The sequence below is a fragment of the Mytilus californianus genome, unplaced genomic scaffold (genome assembly GCF_021869535.1).
Source record: "Mytilus californianus isolate M0D057914Y unplaced genomic scaffold, xbMytCali1.0.p SCAF_6, whole genome shotgun sequence".
Taxonomy (NCBI): Eukaryota; Metazoa; Mollusca; class Bivalvia; order Mytilida; family Mytilidae; genus Mytilus; species Mytilus californianus.
The window spans coordinates 110,804,181-110,823,990 of NW_026262712.1; the positions used below are offsets into that span (position 1 = coordinate 110,804,181).

At 34.3% G+C, this 19,810-nt stretch overlaps 1 protein-coding gene across 7 annotated transcripts in view; it reads left to right on the forward strand.

The window, feature by feature from the left end:
* LOC127704637 (retinoic acid receptor gamma-like) overlaps nt 1–19,810 on the forward strand; it is a 96,773-nt gene that overhangs the window by 22,870 nt on the left and 54,093 nt on the right. For 4 of the 7 annotated variants that reach the window (XM_052208769.1, XM_052208775.1, XM_052208773.1 and 1 more), the window contains exons 5-7: nt 1,329–1,509; nt 1,793–2,008; nt 2,498–2,769. The exons of the other annotated variants lie outside the window; for them this stretch is intronic. In XM_052208769.1, coding sequence (XP_052064729.1) covers nt 1,329–1,509; nt 1,793–2,008; nt 2,498–2,661 — 561 coding nt within the window. In that variant the 3' untranslated portion in view covers nt 2,662–2,769. Of the gene's footprint in view, nt 1–1,328; nt 1,510–1,792; nt 2,009–2,497; nt 2,770–19,810 lie in introns of those variants that run through there. 7 annotated transcript variants of the gene reach the window in all.

Below are 19,810 nucleotides of genomic sequence, written 5' to 3' on the forward strand. Positions count from 1 at the left end.
GAGTTTTCAATCTGTCCATATGTAGCTGGAAAATCAGTTTTCTGATTTTGTTCTCAATACTGTCCACTAATTTGCTAGAGTTGTTGAAAACTTCTTTAAATTTTGAACAGTCTATTATTAGCCGTGAAATTGCTGTCTTGTCTTTAAAAACGTTATTCCATTTTTCACCAGTAATCTCATTGGTAATGACTTCTCTTATTTCTGTGAATACTTTTCTCTTGTTGTACTTAATATTGGACAGGAAATCTATTACGTCCGCATTATCACTGCAACAAAGTGAGCATGTTACTTCTGCTGTATAATGGGTGAATTTGTGTTAACATGCTCATCTTTTAAAATAAATATGTTCAACCTTATGTGATGTTCAAGTAACTTTATTTCTGTTTAGATGTGTGTTTTGAAATTTTACACCAACCCTCAGATTCGAGACGAATACAGCTTCTCTTCGTACCAAAGGAAAATAACACTTAAAAGTCGCATTATAAGCTCTGATAATTTTAATCTCTCCAAATTAAGCCATCATCAGCTTAAATACTTGCACATTGTCGTGACCTAGTTGTCAGGCCATTCATAGTTCATTGTATGTCTTATAAATTAAAACAACAGTAGTTACCGATGTTCAAATCTCGTTAATTGAATAGGAAGAAACATATCTAGATAGTAAACAAAAACTGAGAGGATCGCAAGAGCTCCAAAAGGAGAGAGACTGGTGCATCGGCAGGATAATCGACTCCTGCATGCATTTGGTTAGCACCCAATTACTGTTATGTGTGTACCTGTTGCAAATCATAAAGAGAAAATAAGCCATAGAGCTCATAGTCTACAACTTTTTATCGATGCAGTGATGATACACAAGTAAAAAAAATGAGAACATTAAATAATTTCATTCGTCCGAAGCGCTTTTCTGGATTTACCTTCATCATGAACGCTCAAAGCCGAATATTTGAAACCAGAGGGATGTATAAGGACCGAAACAGTTGAAGAGCTATATGAAATAGGCAAATTCATCTAAGGTCAACTTTGCCTGAGAGAGTTGAAACCTTAGTTTCTATGTAATTTCAAAATATATGAACGGACAATTTTTGAAAAGTTATAAATCATGTCAATACCGAAGTACTGACTACTGAGCTGATGATACCTTCGGGGACTGATAGTCCGCCAGCAGAGGTATCGACCCAGTGCTGTAAAAAAATGAGAAAAACACGTTAAATAATCTAATGCGTTCGAAGCGCTTTTCTGGATTTACCTTACGTTTGTGAAACGTGTGTTGAAGAAATGTACAGTCTTTTACAAACAATAACATATTAATGTTTAGTATGTCTTTTTAGTATGACCGATTGGATGTGAATCATAACAACGAAGTTTCAAGTCCTGCTTTATACAAAGACAGGGTTGGTTACAGTATTGTGGATACGTTTGAATCTTCTGTAACTTTGATGGTAGAATTCATGAGGTGTATTTCAGGATTTCCCCAGCTTCAAATAAATGACCAATCAGAGCTTTTGAAAGGTATGTCACATCCTATCATAACCAATCAAAACTCTTTTAAAGCTCTATCATGTAGCATTTTTATATTGCTTTTTCACAAAATAATTTCGAAAGTTAAAACGTTCTTGGAGGATAGCTGCATAACCAATTATTCAGTTGCACCTCAAAGTTTGACATCTGTTTGCATGACACATATCTTGAATATGTTTGTAAACGTTGACCTGGTGGCATCATGCCTGTTATTATTTTAGGAAATGTACTCGCTATGTATTTATACTTCAATATATGTTCTTCTTTTCTACAGGCAGTCATTCGGACTTTTTCCTTTTAGGAGAAATATATAATCCAATGTTTAATCGAGAGCACAAAGGAATACACAACATCTCTAAATGGCCTGTTCAACATTTATATTCAAAGTCGAAACTTCAAGATGTTTATAAATTCATTTCAAAATCTCAAGAACTTTCAATTTCAAAGGAAGAATCAACGTTACTACGTGCTATTGCAGTGCTATCAACAGGTATAGTAATAATTATATTGCTAATTATTGAAAGAACTACGGAAATATACCAGATATATAACGGTGTGATTACTGGTTGTAATGTATAACACTATAATACGATATACTATGTTGAATGTAAATCCAAACTTGTACATGCTATTCTAGTTTGAAACACAAGAGCACATTGTAAAATCTATAACGCAATTCAGCATGTCCAATAAGGATGGTATCTTCTTTCATACAGTATATTTTTGAAAAATTGAAACCAATCAAAATATTTGTTGTTTTTGTAATAAAAATGGCTCCCAAAAAGATATATTCTTATGATTTTTTTAATGAAATGAAAAGTTCCAAAAGATCAATTAGTTATAAATCTTTACATAAACCTTGCTGACTTAAATAAAAATGCCAACCGACAATATAGGGTCACTTATAATTGAAATTGCAGATACAACCTGAATATTGTACGTGATATATTGTTTAAAATTATCTTTTTTTGTTGAATAGACCGAGTAGATTTGTGTGATCCAGAAGAGGTAGAAAAAATGCAGTGGTTTTGTGTAAACTGTCTGCGGATGTTGACAACCAGATATTATATCAATCCTAATCAAAGACTGTGGCAGCTATTGGATCGTATTACTACACTACGTACACTATCACCGGATTACTGACATTGTTTCATAGATTTATTAAATTTTAGTGTTGATACATATATTTTTATCAAATGTCTCCATGTCAATCATAATGATATTTATATAAATATATGTTTTACGTTTAAATATTTTTTTAACATAAACAATCCAATGCAAAAGTATGTAGAACAACAATGTTTTTTAAATATTATTTTCGCTAATCCTGAGGCGTCTCAGTTCTTTGAGTATGAAGTGTTTCCCGTTCTCAGTAGATACACAGGTTCAGACATAATTCATTTATTTTTTCACAAATTCCTTGTTGATAAACTAAGGAATTACTGAGAAACTAAGGTTCCAACTCCTTCAGGTAAAGTTGACCTCAGCTCAATTTGGGTATTCGGTTTAGGTTCCTTTTCGTCATATATCTCACAAAAGAGAGGCGATACTAAAGGAACATTCAAACTCATAAGTCGAAAATAAACTGACAACGCCATGGTTAAAAAAGCAAAAGACCAGCAGACAAACAACAGTACACAAAACACAACATAGAAAACTGAAGACTGAGCAACACGAACCCCACCAAAAACTGGGGGTGATCCTAACTATACATCCCTAACTTTCAAGTGGTTGTTTGGGTTTGAGCGTTCCTGATGTAGGTTAATCTAGAAATAAAGCGCTTCGGACGAACGACATTTATAAAGTGTTATTTTCATTCCCTGCAATATTGAATATTATTAAACGTTTGTTTACATGGTTTTCCCTGTCAGCTGTTTCCAAAAATATGTTCGGTATATGGTCATTCTTTTCTTCTTCGAAATTCTTATCCAACAAGTGTTTTAAGAAATAAATATAAGAAGTCACAAATGACACTAATAAATTCCATGTTCTAAAACCAAATCTAGGTGAGGCTATATATGCATATGGATTGACTGATGTCTAGTTATAAAACAGACAAAACTTTACCATATGAGCCCCAAGCAAAGCCAGACCAGATGCTTCGATAACTAAATCAATCTGGATTTCATAGATTCTTGTTTAGAGTAACCAGTCAGTTTTCATTTCATAAAACATAAAACTGTAGTCAAAAATGTTGTGTCTTTAAATTCCTCACGGACCATATTTGAAAGGAATGTTCAATGAATTCTCAGACTAGTAAATAAAAAAAATGCGATTCATACATACTATCAAAATATCTGAGGCATATTGTACTTACAATTGCCAATTCTATTCTCCTAAGGTTAATTCGAACAGTTTGTTCTTTTTGCCAATACCAATACGAATGTGTTATCATTATTAAGGAGAACCTTCTAATCGAAGAGTAAAGGTATAACAATCAATTAAAAAAAAATATAAGGAGATGTGGTATGATTCCCAAGGAGACAACTATCCACCAGAGTTCAAAGGAAGTTCATATAAGCAATTAGTTGCCGCCGTTCAGCCTTCAAAAATGAGAAAAACACATACCGTATAGTCGGCTATAAAAAGCCCCGACATGAAAAAATGTGAAACAATTCAAACGAGAAAATTAACGGCCTATTATATAACAAAACAATTTACGAAAAAATAAATATGACAGACATGAAGCAAGACAACCAATAAACTACAGGCTTCCGACTTGAAAGATTGGTACGCGAAACAAAAACAACTAACTTAAAACAATTGACACAAAGCACCGATAGATGAGTACTCGCAGTTACTGAAAGCTAGTTTAAAGCCAATTACAACTAATCAATAAATCATGATCTCCCAGACTGAAGAATCAATCAGTTCACATCCCACAGATTTAGTGTAAAGACGTCATGAACAGTCTGAGGAACGCATGAACTTCAGCAATGCCAAAATATAAGTAAATAATAACATTTACGGGGTACAGAATTTACTGCACCAGATGCGAATTTTGACAGTACAAGTCTCTTAAGTGATGTTCGATGCCAAAATATTTGAAAATCCAAAACGTATTAAAAAATGAAGATCTTATAAACCGAAAAAGGACCAAAAGTATTGCCAAGCCGGACAAGTAATCAGAGCTATGGATGAGGGAGATACATTCTCTAATTTTAAATAATTTCAAAAATTTTGTAACAGTGCATATTTTAACACAATATCCGTATTTTCATACCAGTACCGAAGTGCTCGCTACTGGGCTCGTAATACCCTCGGTGACTAACAGTCCACCAGCAAAGGGATCGACCCAGTGGTAGTAACAACATTAACGGTACCACATTTGCTGCACAAGATGCGCATTTCGACAATAAATATCAGTGGGAATCAGAGGGTTGATTGAGGGAGATATATTCCTTAATTTACAAAACACTCTATAATTTTGTAACAGCATCGACAGGATGTAGGATCATGAGTTCTCATAACTGTACATACACAGCAGTATAATTTATATATGTTTTAATTTTTGAAAAACAAAATCAATGTTAGTACCGATAAAACAATATTAAAAGATTTTACTACTGTGTTTTATTAATAACTTTTAAGAATATATTTCTTCAAAGGATCAATTAGTTTACATGGATCATATCTAAATTAACGGCCCCTGAAAACAACATAACTGTAAATATTAGGATGAGATATTCCGTTTTTTCACAGCCGATCTTTTTAACCAATTCTATGTATTTATGAAAGAATTGAGGACCACTGATCAAGAAAAGGTCCATGAAACGTATTTTATTATCCGGTATGAAAAAAGTTAAATAACTAGAATATCGAACACCATTGAAATTCAAAACGGAAAATGAAAGTATAACAAAAGTAAAAACAAAAACATCAAATGGCACTTTTTAAGTCGAACTGACATCAAACAAAACAAAAATTATTACAGAAGTCAACGGGACAATAACAGAAGTACAATTATCTAGTTCAAAGTACATCAAAAATGTAGGGAAGTGAAACATGCTTGTAACTGTTTTATATTGTAGGTTATCAGATACCTTCAGTTTTGCCTTTTTGTTGTTCTAAACCCTTGTCACAAATATTGAAAGGACCCTACCCATCATATTGTTTTAAGTTTAGATGTCCAAGTTGCTGGTATGAGACTTGATGAGTAATGGCACCGGAAGACTTTCAAGTATTGTAAATTACTTGAAAAATAACGTTCTGGTAATAAGTAATAAAAAAAATCTTACAATATCAACCATAATAACCCTGATTGTCTAAAGGGTGTGGAAAACATGAATATGGAAACTGTTCATCATTATGCCTGTTTCATTACATAAATATGTATAAAAGTTTGTCATATATTAAAGTTTTACCCCAAATTGAAACCTCATTATTTTATTGGTGGTTTTCTTGTGTCTTCGCCCTATTTGGTTTTGTTATTCTTTTGATCAAAAGATATATTCACACATGGTTTAACAAGAAGATGATCGAAGTTAGTCTTTTTTCTGACAAAAAAGTCCGAATATTACAGCATAAAAATAGCATTAATACACGAAACCTAACAGCTAGCAGAATAGTAACCGCATTGCCTTGCACTTGTTAAAGATTTCAGATCATAGTCCTACCAAGATTGCTACGTGTTAACGAAATTTTCGTCTTTGTTGTGTACTATGGAATACAGTCACTAGGTGTGAGAATGTTTAAATATGTTTAGCATAGACAAAGTGCAATAACTCATGAAGAAAATTTCAAACCGAATTGTCGTTTTGGGACATGTAAACAAACAAGTCTAGTAAGTATGTAGGCTTTTTAGCAAACAATGCTAAAGGAGTTGCATTCACAAGATATCAATGTTTAACTACAAACTTTCAGAGTCAAATAACTATGGTAAAAATTCATTTATCCTGCTGAACTGACTTTAAACAAAGCTAATACTAACAATGAACACTGCCTTTTTCTGGATCCTGATATCTATATCTTTAACGGGAAGCTTAATACCAACATTTATGATAAAAGAGATGATTTTTTATTTCCCATTGTTAATTATCCATTTTTAGATGGTGACGTTCCCTTGTCACCATCTTATGGTGTTTATATATCTCAACTTGTTCGATTCTCTCGTGTATGTAACAACGTATTTGATTTTAACGAAAGAAATCTCTGTATTACTGAAAAATTATTACACCAGGGTTTTCGATATCACAAACTTGTCAAACCATTTACTAAATTTTATCATCGTTACAAGGACATCATTTGTAAATATAAATCAACATGCAGACATCTTATACGTTCACATCTAATCTTTTATGGTAATATTCTATACAAAGCACAAACATGTCGGCATTCACCTCAAAAGCTAACCAACCCTTTAAACAGACTTATTCAGAAGGGATATAGTTACGATACTGTTGTCATGTCATTAAAGATGGCATATTTTGGTATTAATATTGATTCACTCATAGGGTCTTTGCATCGGAAATAAACACATTCATTCGAAAACCAGTTGTTGGCATGATACGGGTTATGCTCTTCTCATATATTTTATGATTGTACGATACTAAACTCCTAACTGGAGGGATTGTGCTTGATTTGCATATGATGAAGACATAATCTTTCAATCAGTTTAATTGAGGTCTTGAGCTGACATGTCAGTAACTGCTAGTAGTCCTTTGTTAATTTATGTATCATTGTCATTTTTCTTAGTTTCTTTTTGTTACCTATTCTGACATTGGACTCGAACTTCTTTTAAACTGAGTTTTACTGTGCGTATTGCTATGTGTTTGTTTATTCTACATTGGCTAGAGGTATAGGGGGAGGGTTGAGATCTCACAAAACAACCCAGCCGCATTTGTGCGCCTGTCCCAAGTCAGGAGCGTCTACCCTTTGTTAGTCTGGTATGTTTTTTCATTTTAGTTCATTCATATGTTTTGGAGTTTAGTGTGACGTCCATTTTCACTGAATTAGTACACTTTTTTGTTTAGGGGCCAGCTGAAGCCCGCCTCCGGGTGCGGGATTGTCCCGCTGTGTTGAAGACCTATTAGTGGCCTTTGGCTGTTTTCTGCTCTTTGGTCTGGTTGTTGTCTATTTGACACATTCCCCATTTCCATTCTCAATTTTATATCAAAATAATCGCAAAGTATGGTCAACTGCACACGATGAGAAAAATTCCTACCAAGTACAAAAACTTTCGTTCATGCGATCTCAGAAAAACTTCCTTCTCAAGGTGTCACTGTGCTACAATGGTCCAAATAAATCTCAATACTGTCGTAAAATTGTCAAATGACAATGAAGATAAGAGTGGTTTAGAGAATACAGTGTATGATTACAAATGATTATATATGTAATGATTTAAATTAATAATGATAAAAATTTATAATGTGCCACATATAAAGAAGAAAAATTACCGTAAGGCGCTGTACATGCAGCCTGGTAATTATAACAAATCAAAGACAAAAACACAAAACATACAATATATATATCAGTTGCAACTACTGAAATAAAAATACAACAAACATTTCTACTATGCAGAAGGTCAATACGGAAATACATATTAAAACAAAATTAACAGTCATGTCGTCTAAAAATCATGCACAGTACACATAAATGAGTATTTTGTATTGTTGTCTGTATTGGACGGGTATCCAATTAAAATCGGCAAGTATCGGCGTTCATGTTTCCTTGTCTTGGTGATAAGACGAGCTGCTGTATTTTGTACTCGTTTAATCTGGTCATTGTATTCTTTGTTATACTGTACAGCAGAATATCCCCGTAATCAAGTTTGGATGTTACAAGACAGTTCACGAGTGTCATACATGCGGCTGTTGTTATAAAGCTGCGAATGCGTCCAATATTACTTACGTGGAAATTTCAAAATTATACTATGTCAGATACTTGCCGTTTCATCGTAAGATGTTTATCAAGCATACTCATAGGTTTTTGCACGCAGGATACACTGCTTATCACAGTATTGCCAACTTTGAGCACGGAACCTTGTTGAACACCGAATGTCATATGACATTTCCTATATGTAGTTGCTCCAATCGCTACATGGTGATATCTATCCGTAAAATACGACTTAGTCCACTAAAGAGCACAACCAGTTATGGCATACGCAAATGACGGACGTTCCAGAAGAATTCTGCGATCTATGACATCGAATGCAACAGAAACGTCCAAGAGTACCAATACCGCTGATGACTGTTTATCTAAGTCGCATTTTTATCGCGAAGTACTCTAGCTAATGCAAAGACTGAAGTGGATCACACAATGAGTTAAGAGTCCAAATGAACATCGAGTATCTTATCAACTACCTTTTCGTGAACTTTTGAAATGAAAGGTAAATTTGACACTGGTCTGTAGTTTTTAAAAATTTCTGGAATCAAGTCCGGTTTTTTTTTCAAAAGAGGTCTCACAAGAGCCTGTTTGAAGTCTGAAGGCACGATTTTCTCGTCAAATGATGCATTGACGATATCTGAAAGTAATGGCACGACAAAATCAGAACACTGCTTCAATAGGTTCGGAATGGGATCAAACTCGCAGTACTTGCTCGGTACCTTTTGAATGATAGTTCGTATCTCATCATTGGTTTTGTGTTTAAATGACAACAAAGGTGTGGCAGTGAATTCAAGATTATCATGTAGAAATGCGATATTGTCAGCATTCACTTCATTTTGGTCTCTTATCCTATCTCTTTTTGTTACAACTTTATTGACGAAAAAACCAGCAAATGATTTTGACAGTTCAACATCCGAGGATTAAGTTGGCAATGGGGTTTGTTTTTGTTGACCCATACGATGTTTTGTTAGTTTAGATAACTTTTTGTGGTGGTTTCCACAATTCACAATCTAAGAAGAGTAGAAAGTTTCCTTGTTGACAGCCATGTTGTGATAAACGTGAGGAAAATTGGTCCTGGTAAATTGATTATATCTGCTTAATATCTAACATTTCACTTAAACAGAGTAGTATAACAAGGGTCAGGATCATCTAGTATTACATTTATATACTGAATGAGGTGACTTTCATTTAATTTTCTCTTGTATTAACCAGTCTTCAATCGGCGATTCCCGCCTGGGTCTATACCTGGTGTTAAACAATAACAATGGCTGACTACGAGTGTAAAGATGTTGCCGACATTGGAAAATGTTTTCAGAAATTACATGTATATATAAACACTGAAGTTGAAAAACTTAAAGTAAAACAAGAACAAATTGACGATCGCGTCAAAATACTTGAAAACTTGAGTTGGCTAACGGAGAGCTGCATGACATTCATAACTTTCAAATCCCTAACATAGAGGAAAAAATAGCCGAGGAGGCAAATGAACGTCTTCAATAGGAGGTGTGAGAAGAAAATGGAATGACTAAAAAGGGGCTTGGGATTGATTCTGAGCTGGTGATAGGTATGCTATTTACAGCAGTTCATAGACTGCCAAATGGTCCTGAACAGAAACGCAATATTATCCTAAGGCTATCAAACTTGATAGATCGAGATGATACCCTTACTGCTGCCACAAAGCTGCCTAGGCGTAGTCCCGGACCTTCCACCATCACTTGCAGTTCGTCGCGGTGAACTTCTAGCAGAAAAGAGTAAGATGTCTAGTGACGAGAAAAAAAATGCCGACTAGTGTATTTGAGAGAACCACCTTTTGTCCAACTTGTAAAGAAAAGATCCTAAACCTATGTGCATTACAGCGATCGCTGTGAAAATCGAATTAATTTTCGCTTGATTTACACGAACATTGAAATAAAAACCTTTTACATTTTTTCTCCTTCATTTACTTTTTTGTTTGTTTGTTTGTATACTCATCTAAATGTATATTTTCTCGTAACTCTATTTCGTATTTCGTCTGATTAAGTTTTATATAACAATATTTGTGTTATTCGTGAGTTCTCCTCTCATTAGTTGTTTTTCTTAACGTGAATAGTAGGTGTGGCATATCTGTATATTTCACATTCCTGTAGACGGAGTCTTGTGTATCCATAATGTAAACATTGAGATACTCGGAATCTATCTAGAGATTTTTTCTGCTACAAACATAAGAAAATGAAAGCCTCCGTTTAAAAACACACGCAGTTAATCATAAGCCTCGTCATAGTATATATTTATTTATTTATGTTTCAAATACTTGGAAAAATAGAAAGTAGCAGTAGGTAGATTTGAGTTAACAAGAATCAAAGTAAATATTATGGACAAATATCTATTCTTCTAGATACAATCATACTGTGGATATAACTTAATTTAGAATTACAAGGTATGGTCTTTATTTATTTACACATTACGCCTTCGATTTTGGAGTGAGCTGCCAAACCATTAAAGTTAAGTAACTAGAAACATTTAGAACTTTTTCAAAATTAATTCCTACATTGTATGGCAGCTTAGGCCAAAGTTGTGCATGCTGATAGTTTTGGTGCTTAATTGCAGTATTTATTTTGTGTTATCATGTTGATTGAAATGCTGATCTGCTTACTGCATTATGTTTTTGCTGATTTATTGTAGGCTTTAATGTTGTGACAGCATTCTGCTTGATATGTTTATTCGCTTGCTGCACTATTATGCTTATAATTATTTATTTCTTTTTCTTTTCTTTTTTTTATTGTCACTCATGCATGTGTAGTAGTAAAGGTTTGTATGTGTGCACATGTATAGTCCCTGTTTTACATGTATTGTTTTGTCTAAAAAGTATTTCAAATGCTCCTCAGAGATTAGTGGCTTGTAAACTTTGCACATTTAAAGAGAATTTTGTACCATGTTGTACCCACAATATTTGGGATTCAGGGAAATTGTATGTAATTTTGGTTAAAGTTTTCTATAGTTTATGAGGAGAAAATGATTTATTTGCAGATCTGTTTTCAAATTTTTATCATACCAGGACCAAACAATTCAACAAATTTAAACATCTTATTCGTGGTCTTCCAAATTTGGTTACTACATAGTTTGACTCGGAAAAGGGGGATTGAAAAGGGAGGGAATTCAAAAGGATTGAGATATATTATATTGAAAATCCTGAATTGCTGCCAAGCCCAGTGTGATCTTATATTCTCTATATATTTTTAACAGATGTCGAAAGGTATGATAATTTAAATATTTGTCAGTATGTTAAAAAAGTCAAGGATAACATACCATGATATACTTTTGAAAACGTTTGACTGTTGGATAGAATTACATAATACATCTATTGAACATTTCAGATAAATGACTAGTTTGAAAATAGGTGCTCTTACCGGTAGGGGTCTGTCAGAGGATATTAAAAGAAGAGATTTTTTTTTCAAGATATAGGAAGAAATATGATATAATTATATTAACAGATACACATTGTACTAAAGATAAAGAAAAACAGTGGGTACATGAGTGGGGGTATAAGGCATATTTTAGCTCTTGCTCCAGCCACACAAGAAGGGTAGCAATCTTAATAAAAAATAGTTTTACATTTATTATTCATCAAGAAAAAAAGGACCAGGAAGACAATTTTATCATTCTAGATATGACCATTCAAGATTATCGAATGTCTCTTGTGGCATTATATGGTCCTAATGGGGACTCTCCAACTTTTTTTGAAAATATAAAAAGTCTAGTATCTAATATAAAAAATAGCTTCATAATAATGGCTGGAGACTGGAATGTGGTGCAAGATTTTGATAGTGACACCTCAAACTAAAGTGCTAAAAACAATATAAAAGTACATGATACAAATTTTAGATATGATAAGAGTCCCTGAACCTTGTTGATATATGGAGAGCTTAAAATCCGGATACTAAAAGATTTACATGGCGTGGACCTGGGCTTAGGCAAAGCCGTTTGGATTACTCTTTGATTTCTTCTGACCTTGAACCATTTGTAAAAAATGTAGACATGGATATAAGTTATAGGTCTGATCATTCTCCAGTGCACCTGACCTTACAGTTTTACAATCAAATTAAAGGTAAAGGCACATGGAAATTTGATAATAGCTTACTACATGATATGGTCTATGTAACTGAAGTAAATAATTGCATTAGGGAAACTATAAATCAATACTCTCTGCCTAGAAATGAACTAGAAACGGAATTATCAGTAAACTGTAACAAACTCCATTTATTTATTTATATATATCTATTTCACTTAGGACTATATTTTATGTTAGGGCTTATATAGTCAAGCAGACCTTTCATGTGTATCACGTGATTAGGCACCTATTGAAATTTCACAGGTGAGTTTGAAATCAGTCGACACATGGCCATTGAATAAAGCACACGCTTGTGCGGAGTCTATAGTTGGTAAAAGTAGCAATTGGGTATTATAATTGTCAGTTTAGGACATGGATATCCCAAAGCTTATTATTACAACACTCAGGTAAGACATTTTTACTTATTTATATCGTTCATTGAGGTCTATTTTGCTGTCGAGATGATATTTCTTACTCGCGGTCCAGAATGTCGGAATAATTGCTGTATTATGCAAATGTATAGATAAAGTAAGTAATTTTTGGGTTCAATATTTATTTTGCAGGGTTTTTTAGGCCCGGTTTTGGTGTGCGTACGGCACGTAGTAAATACCGTCGACTGGTCGGTGATATAGGTGTAATACCACCATTGATTTTCCCCTATTAGTCTTTGTTAAATTTGCACTTTTCAAAAAATTGTGCAGAATTTATCTCTGTTTCAAATAAAGAAATACTTGGCATGAGTAAAGTGTTATCCTGTCCAGTACTATAGAAAAAAATTCACATAACATTTCATTGCATATAAGAAAATAACCACCACTGGAAGTTAACCAATCAAATTTTCCCCCTTTTTTAACCTGTGTACAAGCTTTAGTAACCATGTAACCTCAAGTTTCCAAAATATTCTATAGAAACCCCAAATAAAAAAATAATGGTGCTTTGAAATACCCAAGATATATGTTTATGAACCAGAAATGTTTTACTGCAATGAAATGTAGGATCAATTAACTACAACTGTCAAATTCAAGGGAATATTTTTTTTCGACCTATTTTCGTATGCAACCGGATATGACGTACTATGATTTGGTGGTATTACACCTAAAGAAGACTTTTTTGTTAAATAAACTGAATGTGACTTTTTTCCTTTGTAATACTGGTTATTTCAAGCATTCCTGTCAAGTTTTGTCATAATCAGTTCAATAGTTTGAGAAAAATCTAGCATAATGTAAGATGACATCTACAGCGTTTCGAGCAAAATTTCTTCGAAAAATCCAAACCAAGCTGCATCATGATAGAATATAGTGTGGACCAATAAATGATCAAATATCTATCTCATCTGCCTACAAACAGTTGAATATGATACAAAAGATGACTTTAGGATGATAAATACTACTAATGGACCTCTTTGTCTTCCTTATAAGGTCTCTTTTGGTCCATTTATATCTCTCATTTCCTCAAAATTTCTACTTTTTAGGCCAATAAATAAAAATTTTAGGGTAACTTTCACTCATTTATGATAGAAATGTTATAATAAATGATTAATTGAAGTATTCAAGCTGAATGAACTATCCGTATAAAAGTTTACTGTCTCCAAGGAGGTTTCAATAAGTCCTTGCGTAAAACTTAAATTTACGCCGCGTTCCAGAGAGGGACATAAAAAGCTTCTCTTTTGGTGAATAATTTGTTGTTACTGCTTTAAAAATAATTTCATTTACTTAAAACTATATATTTATTAAAGTATTTCTTAGGAAAAATTTTCTAGTATAGCAGAATATAAGAAATAAGGAGAAAAAGCTCCCCAAAGCTCTAAGTATGGCTTGTTCTGTCAACTAATATTCATGGTAAAGTCCTATTTCAAGGAAATTTTCTCATAAAATGTGTTTTGGAGACTCAATCCACTCAGAATATTTCATTATTTGTAATATTTCACTTAAATAGCAAGAAATTTTAACACATGAGAGTACTCACAAGGTCAAAGGTTCATGTACAGCTTCCCATATTAGGTGTAATACCACCATTGATTTTCCCCTATTAGTCTTTGTTAAATTTGCACTTTTCAAAAAATTGTGCAGAATTTATCTTTGTTTCAAATAAAGAAATACTTGGCATGAATAAAGTGTTATCCTGTCCAGTACTATAGAAAAAAATTCACATAACATTTCATTGCATATAAGAAAATAACCATCACTGGAAGTTAACCAATCAAATTTTCCCCCTTTTTTAACCTGTGTACAAGCTTTAGTAACCATGTAACCTCAAGTTTCCAAAATATTCTATAGAAACCCCAAATAAAAAAATAATGGTGCTTTGAAATACCCAAGATATATGTTTATGACCCAGAAATGTTTTACTGCAATGAAATGTAGGATCAATTACCTACAACTGTCAAATTCAAGGGAATATTTTTTTTCGACCTATTTTCGTATGCAACCGGATATGACGTACTATGATTTGGTGGTATTACACCTATATGGTGTCGGAGATACAAAGGGTATTACTAGTAATATGGTTACAACTCGATGTTTGCTGATATCAATTACAACGCCTGGAGTCGGTGAAAATATCCGTTATAAATATACAAAGAAGTCCGTTTAAATGTATAATAAACGAATCGAGCAGTCCGTGCAGTGTTATGCAGTTTCAAGTCGTCATTGCTCATTGAAGTTATCATTGCAGTAAAAGTATAAAATCTAGTGTTCTTTTCATCAATTAAGAATCAACCAAAAATGTGTGAAAATAGTTATTTTCTGTCCGTTTTATATTAAAAGAAATTCAAGGGGAACAACCCAAAGTTATTCTACAGTACGTGCAACGTTCAACCTTTACCGGGAAGTGTGCAGAGTGGATGGAGGTGTGCGGACTACTGTATAATTGTTTAATTTCATTTTGTTTATTTCATAACATTATATTAGTTCTGTTTTGTGTGTGTTTATTTAGTTACATTTGCATGTATTCATTTCATTATTTCATTTATGTTGAATTTACTTTACTTTTGTTTTGTTTATTAAATTTATATTTAAATTTAGTTTTGTATAACATTGGCCACTTGACAATCCAAAGAACTTCATTCTTTACAATGGTGGCAGCGGTGGGATTGTCACTGTGCCAATTGTTTTATTAGGAACATTGTCAAACATACAAGAGGGAACATTTTTGTTGAACATTTTATTTGAATTTTGTGATTATTATTTTTGTTATCATTTACATTTACTTTGATTTCTTAATATTTGTATTGTGCAGCATGACAAGTGGATTACCGGCTTGGGTTGCAGATTTACTAGAGAAGGGAGGGAAGGTGGAGACATGTTTGGAACTGTTAAGAAACATGCAGGCTACAGAGAGGGAAGAGCGAGCGGCAGAGAGAGAGATGAGAAAGGTAGAGATGGAAAGAGAGGTACGATTAAAAGAGTTAGAGCTTAGGGACAATGAGCTGACACAGGGGGTAGTGCAACCCCAGGGCAAGTCAAATTTGAAGTCAAAACTTCCCAAGTTTAAGGAAGGTGACGACCCGGATGTTTTTTTAAGGTCATTTGAGAAGTTAGTGGGTTTACATAAAATACCCAAGCCAGAGTGGGCCCTCAGATTAGTCCCTTTACTTTGTGGGAAAGCTTTAGAGGCATTTTCTAGATTGTCAGAAGAGGACAGTAGAGATTATGATAAAATTAAAACTGCTATCTTATCTAGATATGAGCTTACTGCCGAGGCATACAGAGAAAAGTTCAGAAGTGCTGGTCAATTTTCTGATGATTCATTTAAGGAATTTGCAGTAAGACTGGTAGGGTTTCTTACGCATTGGATAGAGCGTGAAGCGATAGGCACTGATTTTGATAAATTTGTTGATTTAGTTACTAGAGAACAGTTGATGGTAAGTTGTAGTAAAGAGCTGAAACTTTGGATCAAGGAACAAAAACCAAAAACGGTCGACGAATTGGTAGATAAAGCAGAGGCCTTTCAACAAGCTCACAAGAGTGAACAGGTAAGTTCCAAACAACATTCAGATTATACAGAGCAGTCTAAACATCAAGGTAAGAATTCCCAAAAGAAAGCAAACACAGAGACTAGGACTTGTTTTATTTGTAAAAACATAGGCCATATAGCAACAAATTGTCCTGCAAGGACAAACCGATCAACAGGGGAACGTTTAAGACAGGTAAGTTTGGTTTGTGCATACAGGCTCAGCAGGACCATAAAGTGGATGATTATATTAGTGGCGTGACTGTTAAATTGCCTGGAGTTTTATGCAATGGCAACAAGGTACAGGTACATGGACTTGATATAGTTGAAGGTGAGATTAACAGTGACAAAGTCTCTGTTTTGAGAGATACAGGTTGTTCTACTGTGCATGTTCATAGCAGGTTTACTAATGCAGATTTCTTAACAGGTCAGACTAGAGATATTTGCTTAGCAGACGGTACGGTGAAGCAGTGTCAAGAGGTGTACATTAATGTTTCTACTCCTTATATTTCAGGGGATATTATTGCATTGATTTTAGATACACCGTTCGCAGATCTTATAGTTGGAAACTATGTGAACACATCAGTACCACATAGTATGGATGAAGTACATGTGACACGAAGTGAAGATATTTTTGTTTCAGATGATGCTGTCCCTTGTCATGCAATTGAGACTAGATCTCAAAGAAAGAAGCAAGACGTAGAAGATAGGATGATAGACAGGACAGCAGTTCAGCGTAGTTGCGATACACCTATATCTCATTCTATAGATTTTTCAGAGATTACTAGTGAATTTAAGATTTGTGACAGGAAGCAGCTTATAGAGTTACAGAAGACAGACGAGGCCTTGAATAAGGTACGATCATATGTAGGTGAAGACCATCAAAATCATGAATCGTATTTTATGTATTATTCAGATTTACTTTATAGAGTGTATACGAAGCCAAGCGGAGAAGTTATCCATCAGATTGTATTACCACGACAGCTGAGAGAGACTGTTCTTTCATTGGGACACGACATACCATTAGCAGGTCATCTGGGGAACAAGAAGACAAGAGACAGAATCATGCAACACTTTTTCTGGCCAGGTATTTTTAATGATATTTCAGAGTACTGCAGGTCTTGTCCTAATTGTCAGATAGGTACATCTAAAGGTAGAGTACCAAGAGCTCCTTTGATAAGCATACCACCTATTGATGAGCCATTCCAGCGCATTGCTCATGATTTTATTGGCCCTTTACCTATGACTGATAGCAAGAACCGTTATGCTTTAGTTTGCGTTGATTACGCCACTAAATATCCAGAGGCGATTCCTTTGAAAGACCAGGAAGCTGGTACAGTTGCAAATGCTCTTATAAGTTTATTTTCTAGGGTTGGCATACCAAAGGAGCTGTTAACAGACCAAGGCAGTAACTTTATGTCAGAACTGATGGTTGAGGTATGTAGACTATTACAAATAAGTAAGTTACGTACTAGTCCTTATCATGCATTGTGTAATGGACTTTGTGAAAAGTTCAATGGCGTTTTGAAGAAAATGCTGAAAGCATATGCACGATTAAAGCCACAAACATGGGATGAATATATCCCCTACTTATTATTTGCATACAGAGAGGTGCCAAATGAGAGCACTGGTTTTTCACCATTTGAATTGTTATACGGTCGACACATTAGAGGTCCTCTTGCAGTACTTAAAGAGGAATGGGAAGAGCCAAGTACATGTCAAAACTCTGTATTGAGTTATTTGTTAGAAACAAGAAAAAAGATGAGAACAATGGCTGAGTATGCAAATGAAAATGAAAAGAAAGCAAAACAGAGACAAAAATTGTACTATGACCGAAAATCTAGAGACAGAAAGTTAGAAGTTGGCCAGAAGGTGCTAATATTACTACCTACACATACATCAAAACTGATAGCAAGTTGGAAAGGACCGTTTGTAGTAACTGACAAAGTTAGTCCTGTTGACTATAAAATTAGGGTCAGAGGAAAGGACAAAGTATTTCATGTGAATATGTTGAAGTTATGGCATGAAAGGGTAGATAATAATATTGATAATAGTGTTCCAACATGCTGCGTGCTTAAATTTAATTTCAGGTCTTAGCACAGATGACAGTACAGATGATAATGAGATGTCTACAGCTATAACTCCTGTGTTAAAAAGAAAAGAAAGTGCAGATGACGTCAAAATATCACCAGAGTTAACAGACGAAGAAAACCAACAGTTAAAAGAACTACTGAATGAATACGATGACATCTTTAGTGACGTACCTAAGGTAACAACTATTATAGAACATAGAGTAGTTACAAAGACAGATGAACCGATATACAAGCGTTCATATCCGTTACCATACGCACTCAGAGATAAAGTCAAACAAGAGATTGATGATATGTTAGATGCCGGTATAGTTGAGCCGTCTGATAGTCCATATGCATTTCCGATAGTACTTATTAAGAAAAAAGACAACACACTTCGTTTTTGTGTCGATTATCGAGATTTAAACAAAGAGACAATTTTCGACCCGATTTTAATGCCGAGAATGGACGAAGTATTGAATAAAGTCAGCAGAGCAAAGTATATAAGTAAAATTGATTTGACCAAGGGCTACTGGCAAGTACCGCTCGACAAAGAAAGCCGACAGAAGAGTGCATTCATTACACCGTTCGGACATTATCAATTTACCGTCACTCCGTTTGGAATGATGAATTCAGGTGCTACTTTCGTCCGTATGATGGACAAAGTCCTTGCAGGATACGAAGATTTCGCTGATTCGTTCATTGACGATATTGGTATATTTAGCGATACTTGGGAGTATCATATTGGGCATTTGAGAGCAGTATTTGATTCGTTGAGACAGGCAAGGCTCGTTGCCAAACCGAGCAAGTGTTCATTCGGCTATGGTGAGCTAGAATTTTTAGGTCATATTGCAGGAAGTGGCAATATCAAACCTGTCCAGGACAAGGTTTCTGCTATACGGAAGTTTCCAGAACCTGCAACTAAGAAACAGGTTAGATAATTTCTCGGACTGATAGGTTTTTACCGAAAATTTATACCACAGTTTTCAGACATATCCGTCCCGTTAACTTACCTAACAAAGAAAAATGCACCAAATAAAGTTAAGTGGTCAGATACAACACAAAAATCTTTTGATAAACTTAAAGATTGTATTTGTAGTGACTCTGTTTTAAGGAGTCCAGATTTTTCTAAAAAGTTTATTTTGCAGACTGATGCGTCAGGGAAGGGTCTAGGTGCTGTATTAGAACAGGAGTTTGACAACGGAAGGCGTCCAATCATGTTTATCAGCAAGAAACTTTCTGGAACTGAGTGTAACTATGCAGTGGTAGAAAAAGAGTGTTTTGCCATAGTTTGGGCGGTAAAGATGTTAAGGAATTATCTTGAGGGTAAAGAGTTTACTATTTGTACTGATCATGCTCC